At 40.9% G+C, this 13,125-nt stretch overlaps 1 protein-coding gene across 1 annotated transcript in view; it reads right to left on the bottom strand.

Moving 5' to 3' along the window:
* Positions 1-7,998: 7,998 nt before the first annotated feature.
* Positions 7,999-13,125, bottom strand: part of Cyyr1 (cysteine and tyrosine rich 1) — an 88,701-nt gene continuing 83,574 nt past the window's right edge. The window contains exon 4 of the mRNA XM_027412360.2: positions 7,999-8,165. Within this exon, the coding sequence (XP_027268161.1) occupies positions 7,999-8,165 (167 nt within the window). The remainder of the gene's footprint in view (positions 8,166-13,125) is intronic.

The following is a 13,125-nucleotide window of genomic DNA, read 5'->3' as shown; positions in this document are numbered from 1 at the left end:
TGTCCATGTTTCAGGCTGTGGAAGCAAGTCCAGGTCTCTCTTTCATTCACCACACACAGCCAAATACATGTGAGGAAACGCTGTCTCTCCACAGCCAGAAGTCACTCATCATGGCTTAGAAGAGGAGAAGCCTGGCAGAAGGAAGCAGATGTGAGAGCCACTTGATAGTTCTGTGGGCTGCAGAGAAGGCAGAGAAGTCTACCTCATGTGTGTGGTCACCAGCCTTTCCTTGACTTACTGTTTCTAAGGAGCAGCTTGATCCATGAACACTCTCTGGAAACTGTCTGGGAGTTTTCTCTGTGAGGATTACATGCGCATCTTGGAATGAATTGAAAACAAAAGGTTGGAATTTGGGGCTGTGCTGGGACGTGTCTGTAGAGGTGTGGGGTGAGTGGTATGTGGCACACTTCTTCCTCAGCCAAGGTAATGTGCAGAGCAGAGATGAAGTTTATGAGAAAGACAAGCCTCCCATGTTGCTTTCAATATTACTGAGGAATGTGGCTTTTAGGGAGCATGGCCTTTGAGTGTTGCCTGATTCTGTGTCTACTATTGTCACTTCAATAAAAGCAATTTGATTATAGCTGGACATAGCCTTGGGATTCCTCTAGCTGTTGAGTTGCTATGTTCTTGTTGGAAGGAAACATTTATTTTTCTATATCATCTGAAGTCCAAATAGCAGCCACAGGAAAATGTAATAAAATACATGGTTTGTGAGAAAGAGCACCAAGATGGCCCCTGTCAGGTTCCACCTCTTTCTTTCTGTGCCCTGGTGCGATACCTTCATGTGGGCTGAGTCCAGTACCCTGATTCTAAGCAGTAGCTATAGTGGAAATTGTGGGCTTTCATTCCAAACCCGTTGATTCCAGTCCTTCTGGTACTCTACATATTTACCCCTTGCATCTTCTCATTTGCTTGCTCTGTGGGGATGCCCAGATGATAAGAAAGTAAAGGCGATCTCTAGCCCATAGCCAATGTTCGGAGGAGGTCCTCAATCCAAATGCCTTCAAGGAACTGATTCTTGTCAACCACATTGCCTGGGAGAGACCTTAAAGCAGACTTCTTCAGCTGCACATTGATATGCTGTGGTTTGGGAGAGCTCCTGTGCCCAAAGACACAGAGGAGCAACCTGGAGTCCTGGTCTGTTGAGATGGAGATAAGAACGGTGTTTCATGCCACTCAGTTTGGGGGTATTTTGTTACACAGCTACAGGTCATTAATTAGATCATTGGTTATAGAAGCAGCATGGCCTTGGGTGGGTCATAAAGATGGAAAGTCAATCAGTATATGCGTTAATGTCTGTCTGAGTCACCAACCTAGAAAATGTCTGTGGGACAGTTGTCCTTCAGGCCCTGCTTGTATTAACTGCAACAACCTGGCAAGGGTGATGTTGATCGTGTTTTGAAAGACAGCAATGATATATACGTTACACACACACTCACACACACACACACACACACACACACACACACACACACACACACACACACACGCAGCCCAGAACATATAGTTAAAACATGACAGATACTGAAACAGAAATCAAACATTCTATACTCTTAAGCTGGTCTCCTTTCTTAATGTGAGGGGGGTTATTAAGGGCGGAGGTAGGCTTGGAGAGGCTAGAAAGCAGGCTGCTTGAGGAACGTTTTGGTCACCTAGGTCACCTTCCTTTCTTGGAGATGCTGGCAGTTTGAAATGAAACCTAACACAGAGTAATTGACCAGCAGGAAAACACAGCCTTATTCCTTATAGTCTGTTTCTGTAACCAGTTAATATATATTTCACTTTCCAAGCAGGCTCTGACTGAGAGGTGAAAGTCCTTAGGCACTTCTGTGATGATTAGTATGGTATCCTATGGCTTTAGAATCTGGTGTTAAATTATTTTAATGAAGCTATTAAAAAAACCCAAAACGGAACAACAAAATATCATGAACAATGAATCCCTGCAACAAAAATTTATAAACAAAGGGAAATAATAGCATCCCCCACTCCACACATTGGTATTGATATTATATTGTAGATGCTAGACCTACATTGTCTACAAACAAGATCAGTCAAAATGGGCTTTGCTAGACAAAGACAAGATTAGAGTAGTGTAGATCCATGGCATGTGGTTTTTATTTGGTGGAGGCCAGCAGACTATGGGAAACATAAGGGAAAAACGTACTGATGCACCTTAAGAAGGTAAGATTGCACATGCCTGTGATGTCCAGAGCTGAGCTGGCATTTGACCCTGAGTAGATACTGAGGTTGTCTGACCAACTCCAACATGAGACCCATGGTCTGTCTCAGGCCATCAGCTCACTAACTCTTGCAACAGCTTTCCCACGTCCATTCTTGGGAGGAGCCGAGAGGGTATCATTGCTCATGGGGCCTCTGCACAGCATAGCCTGTTAGCATCACAACAGTTTATTCCCACAATATTGAAGGGCGTTACAATGAACGCGACAGTTGGAGGTGATTGAATTCTTTGGAGTCTCCTCTCTACCTCAGTTTTCACAGATCTTTCTAGTGCACCACTGTTCAGAATGACAGACACGGTCCACACAAGCTGTGGTGGCTTGAAGGGGAATGAACCCCATAGACTTATGTGTTTGAATGCTTGACCCATTGGGGGTGGCACTATTAGGAGGTTTGGTCTTGTTGGAGGAAGTGTGTCACTGTGGCGGTGGGCTTCAAGGTCTCAGAATCTTGAGTCAGTTCACTCCCTCCCTGTTGCCTGTGGTCAAGATGTAGAAGGCTTCTTCTCTAGTACCATGCCTGTGTACATGCTGCCATGTTTCCCACCATGATGATAATGGACTAAGACTCTGAAACTGTAAGCCAACCCCAATTAAATGCTTTCCTTAATAACAATTGCTGTGGTCGTGGTGTCTCTTCACAACAATAGAACCCAAACTAAGATACAATGCTATGTATGCATCACTAAAACGGGCTTAGTGAGACTGAAGAACTTTTTTCACTTAATTTAATTTCAGTTCATTTAAATGTAAACACACAGGTCTAGAGGCTGTAATTTTATTGCATATTTTTGAAATTTAATTTGGGCTTATATGGATAGGATATTTTCCAAGTTTCAGGCTCCAAAAATATATTTTTGCATATATTCATCCAGTTTTCAGAAATCCTATTGAGGCCTATTATATCTTTCATATTTCATAAAGCAGAAATTTAGCTACCAGAGATAAAATAGCCTTCCTCAAATCAGATGAGGAACAGGATTAAAAAGTCAGTGTGGCTGCAGACCTGTTTCTTGTGCAGAGAAAAAAGGCTAAGTCAGCAGAAATGAACCAGAAGAATAATGACACAAGACAGTTAAAATGTGGCTCTTGTTATAATGAGCTCTTTCATTTTATTCTATATTATAGACAATTTAGCCATAGTAAATGTTAGTTCTTAAATAGCAAAGATCCAAATTTTTACACAAATATTGTTTTTCTCCAATATACATCAGTGAACTTTAAATATCTATGATATATTAAAACAGTAAAATCCTTTATGTACTGTAAATGTGTAGGTTTGTGCTATACCTTAGGGGAAGCCATAAACAACTCAGAGAGAGATGGTGTGGACAGAAATGTTTCCCGGGCAGGTCTATATTAGTGAGAAGGTGAGCGTTCCCTTTTGACAGACTTGCCTCTCCATTTTTCCTTAGGAACGTGTAGTGCATTTTCAAGCAGCATTCTCAAGCCCCAGAGACTTTGGCATTGTGAATTATAGCTGTAGAGTAGTAGAGACTAATCACATTTGCAGAAGAAAAATAAATTAAAGCCTGTGGACAGTCAACACTGTGCTAATACTTCATGCGAGGCAGGGAGCCACACACTGAAACAGCCAGGAACCCCGAAGGCTTCAAGTCTTCTTAAGGTTATCCTCTCCCAAGCCAAGCAAGTCATTCAAGAGCAATCTAGCTTTAAAACCTCACTGAAGACCATGTTCAGTCAGATCAACACATTTCTAATGCTGATATCTGTTACAATAAAAGCCACTGCGCATATTGTTTCCCAACTACAAGCACAGACTCTACAACTTATACGGTAAGGAATTTCTTCTGGTTATTTATGAAGTTTCTTAGTGTCATTCTGGGATGTCACTGAATTATAGTCATGATATTGCATTGACTGTTTTAGGTTCCCTGTTAAAGTGACATAAAGCTCTCATCATTTAACCCCAGTGTTGAGCAAACAGTTTAAAAGTACATGAAAGGACCCACATAAAAGTAAAAATGCTGAGGCCACTTGCAGTAGACTACAGCAGGTTTGAATTATTTATTGACTGCTTCTGCATTTGAAGGTAAGCATCTCTACTTGGGTAAAAGATAATGGTGTGCCTCCTTACCTTTTCCATTAATTAGATGATTTTTCTAAAAGAATAGATTATTTAAAGTTTATAAAAATGTAAAAAATTGGTTTTTATATTTGAGCATATTTCTATGGAAAGAAATCAAATTTTATCTCCCCCTTTTAGAAAGTCTGTTGTAGGGCAGTGGTGGTGCTCACCTTTAATTCCAGCTATTGGAAGAGGCAGAGACAGGTGGATCTACAGGTTCGAGTACAGCCTGGTCTACAAAAAAGTCTGTTGTATATGGTCAAATTCTGGCATTGTATTAGTGATACAAAATTCCCGGAAATATGGTTTCTCACCTTTTATTCAACAGTTACAGTAACTTTCATCATACCAGTGACTAAAGCCAAGTGGTTTTTAGGAGGGGTTAGTAATAACTAAGGTTATTTTAGCTCCTAGAACCTGTTGAGCACCTTTGATTTTGTTTAAATAATCAAATTAATGAATAAGATTCATCTACTGGAGACATTGCTGGTCACACATACCCAAAACAGAAAACAAAAATGAAGCTAAAAGGACTAATCTGCTATTCATTTTGGATATCCTTTCTAGAATAGTTCTTTACTGCACAGCTAAATTTTGTTTGGAGTCTTGATGGTGAAGCTCTCTAGTTAGCAATGATGCTGTGACTGTGTGACTGGTTTTTGTTTTGTTTTTCCAGGCGTATCTTAGAGATGGCACAGGGTTCATCTTCTGCCTGTGTCCGTAACACTTCTTCCACGTCCTCAGTGGAGCTGCTTGTCTTTATTATAAGAAAAATTTCACAAGAGAATGACATGAATACTTTTTGGTTTTCCAGTGAACATTGAAGCTTTGTTTACACCGTACTACTGTTTATCAAGTTTCTTCAAAGCAATATATATACCCGGATTAGAAATATTTTATTGCTAAAAAATGGCAACTAGTACCCAAGCTTTCAGCGGCTCCAAATCTTTTTGGTGGTGGTGGGGTGAGAGTTGCTCAGTGATTAGGCTAGTGTTTGCTGAAGCTGGTTGGCTCTTAGGTCCTTAAAAGTACAGTGAAGGCTGCTGTATGGTTTGAAACTTCTTCTCACAAAAGGACTCTTTGTAGCATATGATGGTGTTTGGTAGCTTTTAATAAACCGTATATCTTCCTTTAATTTGGAGTTATTTCTAATCCTGCTGCTGACTTATCAAATGACTTAACAAACAAACCCTTTGCAATTGTCTCTGTCTCCAGCACCTTTCTCCAGGAGTATATTTCAGCCAAAGAAACCACTTTTTATTGCTCACCCCAAAGAAGCAGTTGTTCATTTGGTAGTGATATCATGAGGTGTGATCGAGTTACATCTTCAAGTTCCATCTCTAGTTCTAGTTCCTTCATGGCTCTCCCATATCTGTAGGTACTTCCTCCAGCAAAGTCTTAAAAACACCAGTGTTTTGCATGAGGGTTGAGATCAGCTTCTTCCAGGTGAATATTAATATTGATATCCTGACCTCTTTTCATGAATCATGGATGGTTTTAATGGCTTCCACAGTGGTGAGTTCTTTCCAGGATGCCTAATTTATTTTGCCAAGCCTCTAGAAGAGCCCATTTCTATGTCAGCTATGATCATATAAAAGGCTTTATCAAATATAAGGCTTGGGGTTGAAGTTACCCATAATCTATGGGACACAGAGTGGGTTGGAACATAAGTAAATATAAAAAAATATCTTTGGAACTGGGCATTGGTGGCACACACCTTTAATCCCAGCACTTGGGAGGCAGAGGCAGGCAGATCTCTGTGAGTTCGAGGCCAGCCTGGTCTCCAGATCGAGTGCCAGGATAGGCACCAAAGCTACACAAAGAAACCCCGTCTCGAAAAAAACAAAACAACAACAACAAAAAAAAAATCTTTGTCTCTTCATATATCTCTATTTGAGCTCTTGGATGAACAATGTGCTGTCAATGAGCAATACAGTGTTGAAAGAAACCTTGTTTTCCCCTGAGCAGTAGGTCCCAACACTTGGCTTAAAATAGCCATCAAAGTACATTGACAATTGACTTGGTTGTTCTATCTATAGACTATAGACAGAGTAAACTTAGTGTATTCTTAGGAGTGCGAGGAGTTTTGACCAGTAAGTGGACACTGAATACTGGCTTCATCTGAAAGTCACCATTTGTGTCATAGACACTAACAAGAAGGCCAGCCTGTCTTCTGAAGCTTTGGAGTTAGGATGGCTTCTTTTCTCTGGCTGTGGAAGTTCTAAAGTCATGTCCAACAGTAGGGTCTTTCATTTGTATCTAGACTCAGGTTTACTGTAGCCATCTTTATGGGGTGATCCTAACTCTTTGGGAGAACAGGCCGAGGCCTACACAGCAGTTCCTGCTCCTTCACTTTTCACTATGACTGAAGAGGCAGCTTCTCTCCTTAACTTCAGAAGCTGATCTTGGCTGCCCTCAAATCTGTGATGGCATTTTCACCCTGCCAGCCTTTGTAGGATGAAGAGAGTTGGAGCCTGACTCTGGATTAAGTTTTATGACTTAAGGGAATGTGGCTGTTTAATCTGCTACCCACAGCCCTCAAGAGTCCTCCTTATAAGCAATGGGTCACTTTTCTCCTTTCTTTTCATGTGCTCAGAGAGAGACAGTTCTAGTTTCCTTCAGGAAATCTCCATGTGTGTTTACAGCTTAGCTTATAAACTGGTATAAGAGGCTGGCTTTTCAATCTATCTCAGATTTGAACATGCCTTCCTCACCAAGATAAATTATTTCCAGCTTTGAGTTTAAAGCAAGTGATGTATTACTTTTCTTTTAGCTTCAACACTTAAAGGTCATTGTTGGCTTATTAACTGGCCTAATTTCAATACTGCTCTCAGAAAAGGGAGGGGAAGGGAAGGGGAGAAGTTTTCCAGTGAAGCACTCACAGTACACACAGTATTTATCAATGTACTAAGCTCACTGTCTTATAGGGGCAGAGTTCAAAACAAAACAGAAGACTACTATTAACAATATCAACTGTTCCGACCACAGATCACCATAACAGAGTTAATAATAAGAACAATGAAAACATTAGATTTTGTGAGATTTACCAAATATGATACAAAGACAGGAAGTGAGCTCCTACTGCTGGGTCAATGATACTGTTTGGTGTAAGGTTACCACAAACCTTCAATTTATATAAAAAAATGCAACAACTGGAAAGTGCAAAAGGGCAAAGTACAAGATGAGGTATGCCTGTGCTAAAACCCAAGTTATCTTCTGCTTACTTCCATGGAGTGCCTCTGTTGGTGCTAGGCACAGAGTAGATTCTGAGGCACTTCATACATATTTGTGGACAAACAAAATACTGAACAATTCTAATTCTCCAAAAGCTGTGGAACACACCTGTTTCCTGGTGGAGTTCAGACTATCCTTTGTTCTGCTTTATTCCAGGCTCAATAATGAAATTTCCTCTAGATAGTCCTAAAGCAGCATGAATTTCAGCTGACCTGCCAAAGTGCGTTCCTTTAATCTGACTGTGCTTCAGTGGATCAGTAAACCCCTTAGTATGTGACTTCAGAGAACCAAGCAGAATTTTCCACCTAGCTTCAGCTCTGAGCAGGGTAGGAACCCTGGTTTCCACATCACCATTCTGCCTGAGATAGTGTCTGTCCTTAACCAGTAGACAATCATTTTTTGCATGTTTCTAAATTAAGGCATTTCTGGGTAGAATTGCTAATTGGCACATATTCTGTTGTGGGAGGCGGACTGTTTCCTTGAATTTCCAGGATAAGGAGGGGGTGGGGAACGCTGGGCTGTAGCTTGTGGGGTTGGAGAGTACGGTGGAGGCAAGTCTGTACAATATTCCATCTCGTGGTCGTAAGTATATGGGGGTGGTGCCACTGAAAAGAAAAGGGAAAAAAATCAGTCTTTCATGTCACACATGATGTTAGGTTTCTATTTAAAATCTAGGTACCACAAATGAGAGCCACGATGTCTTTCTGAGACTGGCTGAGTTCCCCAAGTATGCTGTTCTCCTGTTGCACAATTTCTTTATGAAAAAAATATCACCTCATTCTCCTTTGTGACTTGATACAATTCTATTGCCAATGGACCACATTCTGTCCACATCTGTGTTGCTGGACACAGGCTGGTCTCATAACTATGACTGTGAATAGTGTTCTAGTAAACACTGATATATAAGTATCTTTGTGGTCCTTAGAAACATAGATTAGAAAAGCTATTCTCTCAGCAGATGACAGAGGCAGACTGCAGAAATGCAAGGTGATGGACCATTACACCAGAGGAATTAGAAGACATTCATGACATTGAGGAGGAAATATTCATAAAACACCAAGTGGCAGGGTATAGGCCATTGGGATTTAGGAAGGGGTAAGAGAGTGAAAGGGGGGATGAAAGTATTGGGCAGCTAGCATGAGGGCTTCTGGAACTTGTAGGATAAACAAGTTTAGGAATGGAGATGAAGTGTTTGGTTTTCTAAATTTTATTTGAAAATCTGTCTTAATTTTATTTACTGTGATGTAAGTCAGTGGGTTTAATAATCACATTTGCTTTACTCGATAGTGACTTCTCCTGGATACTTATTCTGTAGTGATCCTGTCTCCAGGGGAGGAAGAGAGAGAGGCACCTCAGAGCTGAAATTTATCCGTGTTTTTATGATGATGAGCCAAAAATAAAATCATCCTCAGGACCTAGATCCTACTTGGGAAGTGACAGGCCTTAACTGGTCACTACGAATGCAGCATAGATCTCTAGACTAGTGTCATAATAATGTGACTAAGCCACCAAGCTTTTGGCATTGCAGTGACAGCAGAGAATAGCTAGATTTCAGCAAACTGCTCTTACCCCAAGGACCTAACAGCATTCTGATAGGCACAAAGGAGGCCTCAGCCACTAACAGACACATTTGCACACAGGAGGCTTCAATCACTACAAACATAGAAGCAATGCTTATCCCAGCTCCCTCTGGTATACCTCTCTCTACAAAGACCCTGATATTTGGAGTCATTTGCTAGACTCCCAATAGGCAGAGGAAGTTAGAAAAGAGAATTAAGAACCTGAGAAAAGAGGAATATGTACCCTCTTAAATAAGTGGCATGTCCCAGAGAGCTTTGTTCCCTAGTGCACAGGGGAGGCAAGTATCTTTCATTAGTCGGGGAACTTGGCTAAGGAAGATATCAGCAGAGATGCTTAAAGCTTCTTTGGCCTTCATTCAGACCTGCCTAATTGTAAGCTGTAAGGAGTAATCCTGTTTAGAGGTACTGCTGACCACTCCTGCTTGGGGCTGGCCACAGGTGCTGCTGGGCATGGTCAGAGTGACATAGCAAGGGTTTAAGTAGCAGAGAGGCACACACATGGCCCTCTTTTCTCTCTCCCACCTGGCTGAGCAGACAACTGTGGGTCATTTCGGCTCCAGTGTAAACCTGGTCACTGGCCCTTGCATGAGTACTATCCTACCTGTGGTCAATAAACTACCTGTGGTCAATCTAGTTCTGACTCCCTTGTGTTCAGTTTTAACTGGTGTCAGAAGTGAGATTGAATTTGAATCCATGGGTGGATTGTGGCCTTCGGCATGGTTTATCCCCCTGCCACATCAGCACCCGGGTAACCTTTTACCTCCTTCCAAACCCAACCCTAATCAATAGGAAAAATCCCTCACTAGGTGTCCACAGTGGGGAAAGGGGACTTAGTATTCTCCAAGTTACTTCTTGCTGAAATGGGACGATGACTTGAGACTATGATAGCCAGGCTCCCAGTCTTGGGAGGAATATGAGTCCTACCTATCTGATGCACCTATTCCAATCAAACATCAGGTTGTTATGCCCACACCATTGGTCTTCACCCCTGGCACGAGGAACACAGATCAACTTAGTCCACAGACTGCCTCCACCTCCTTGTGTGTCATGAACCCATGCTGTTTGTTTATGCATTGTAACAGGGCATGTGTGCTCTGCTTTGCCAAGGCATACCACTGCTTGTGGACGGTTTGGTGAGAATCCATATGGTTCATGCTGATGTGTGTTGAACATGGCATTCCCTGCTCTGAAACGGTGTTCTGTCAGTCACAGAACCTTTGAACTCTGGTGAAATGGCAATGATGGTGGAGAGTGGTACTGGGAATCCTATTAATCTTGAAAGTGGTATATCTTTTGTAATACAGTTGCTGGAGGTCATTTCTCAGCAGCAGATAATGGACTGTGTTGTCTTTCTTTGTGAGATTAAGATCTCATATGGGAGCTCAGTTTTGGAATTCCTAATTAGGGTTTTGATTCTTTTCAGTTAGGCATATGATTTCTACAAGATGAGTGTATGCCTTTCTAGGGATGGGACCTTTGAAACTCTTGCATATCTGGTATTCTGATTCTCTGATATAAGTATTATAAATATGCTATTCGCTGGGTGTTGGTGGTGCACACCTTTAATCCCAGCACTTGGGAGGCAGAGACAGGAGGATCTCTGTGAGTTCGAGGCCAGCCTCGTCTCCAGAGCCAGTGCCAGGATAGGCTCCAAAGCTACAAAGGGAAACCCTGTCTCGAAAAACCAAAAAAAAAAAAAAATGCTATTCATCTTTAATTTCAGGTATATGTGGCTATAATTTTTAAAAAAACCCAGATGTTGAGTATGATGGTATACATCTGTAATCCCAGCATTTGGGAGACTGGGGCAGGAAAATCTCTGTGAGTTCAAGGCCAGCCTGGGATATAAACTGAGTTCCAGATCAGTTTGTATATACAGCTAAGCCCTGTCTCAAAACTGACTGACTGACTACATGAATAAACAGATAAATAAGCAAATGGATATTGAGATAAAATATGAATCTCAGAGAAGAAATGCAATGTTCTCAATACACTAAAGCAATATTCAAAAGGTGCAGAAAATATGGATGCATAAGAAAATTGTCCTGAATGTTGTCACCTCAGTCTGTTAATGAGGTGTTACACTGGTGTCTTGGGTGCATTCCCACCTTTGTAGTCACATGAAATGACACCACCTTTACCACCTCATATCATAGCACTGCTTTTATTGCTGTGTTTTCTCCCAAATACATTACTATTTCTGGGTGTATATTATTCTACTTCACGTTTACCTACTCTGAGATCAACATCTTTGTTAGTATAAATGACTGACAAGCATCTTCTCACATCTTTTACTGTTCTGGATGATGTCTTTGGAATAAAATTCTACAAGTCTTCTGGATTAGAGAGTGCTTAAGTGTTCTATTTAAAAATGCTTGCTGTGGTGAGTTGTGAAATCCTCTGCAGACAAGGACACGGCACAGACAGGCTGTCATTTGGTATTAGAAAATTCATAAGTGAGAAAGCATAGCTATTTTATCCCATCTGGAATACAGCATCCATATTCTGTTTTGGTGCTTGAAATTCAGACTGGGTAGTTCGTGTACTTATTCACTTTTGTTTCAGTCTGGTAACTTATAAATTGGGCTCTTGAGTTAAGAATAATTAATGTAACAAGCCTATAAATTACACATTGTCATTTTAAGAATAATTTGTCAGTTGGGTATGTTGGCACATGGCTTTAATCTCAGCACTGGGTAGATAGAGACAGACAGATCTCTGTAAGTTTGAGGCCAGCTTGGTCTACACAGGGAGTTCTGGGTAGCTCAAGACTACTTGGTGAGGCTCTGTCTCCAAAACCAAACGAATAACAAAACAGTAATTTGTCAAGGTTGCTTATTTTACTACATAATTTTGGACATTCCAAAGTTTAAAGTTGTATATAACATTTTTTCACCTTTACTGCTCTGTGATTTGAAAGTATAAAATCAATCTTGTTTTCACATATCTGATTCATAACCATTCTATTTCTGAGTTTACCCTGTTTATCTTATATAATTATATATTTTTTTGTGACAAGATATTTCTATGAAGTATAGGCCAACAGAAAGTTACATTGTAGCACATACTACCTCTGATCCTCCTGGCTCAGCTCCTACTGAGTGCTAGGATTATTGAGGTGTGGGCCACAGTTTTGTATTTGCTAAATGTAGTCAAGTTTATTTTTCTTCTAAGATTTTAATCTTGGCTATTAAATAATTGACTTATTAAATAATCCTTACTGCTAGCAGTGTTACATTTTTGCTAGAATATCTACTTGCTTTGTCTCTGTGGACCACATATATCTGTTTGTACCAGAAGCAGCTTATTGTAATTATTATTGATTTTAAATAGATTTACTATCTGGTAGGACTAGTGAATCACTGTGTGTGTATGGGGGGTGTTGTATGTATGTAATTTATATACTTGTGTAAACTTGTTATACACAATTTTTAGTATTGTGTATAACAATACTAAAGCTCTCCTCTACTCTGTCCTCCTGAGCCCCACTCAGAGCAGAAAGTTTACACAAGGCTTCTGAGTGGCTGGCAGTAGTCACACTGCCCCACCCTTTGACACACTACACAAATAACGGCTGTTTCTCCTCCACAAAAGTCCAAGATGCTAAAACATATTAGAACTTTTGTTCCCCTTCCTCTCAGATACCATCAGGACAAGTCAACTCATGTCCTTATGCCCTCATCACCACGAGGAGGACAATCTCCTAGGATGTCCTCTATTTCAGACTTGTAATGCAGGGGGGCTTATGGCACCTAGTCTGCCTAATTTCCCAAGCTCTCCTTTGCTGTGTGCTCAGTGGAAAACAAAGCCGGGCTTAGAAAAGTCCTTGGTGTCTTCTGGTTCTTCAACCCTTCAACTAAAAACTGAGGACATTCTTTCCTGTTTATATTCTTTGTTGTGTGTGGACGTGTGAGTGTGTGTGTGTGTGTGTGTGTGTGTGTGTGTGTGTGTGTGTGAGTGTGTGTGTGTGTGTGTGTGTGTGTGT

The sequence above is a fragment of the Cricetulus griseus genome, chromosome 4 (assembly GCF_003668045.3).
Source record: "Cricetulus griseus strain 17A/GY chromosome 4, alternate assembly CriGri-PICRH-1.0, whole genome shotgun sequence".
Taxonomy (NCBI): Eukaryota; Metazoa; Chordata; class Mammalia; order Rodentia; family Cricetidae; genus Cricetulus; species Cricetulus griseus.
This window is presented reverse-complemented; position numbering and strand designations above follow the sequence as displayed.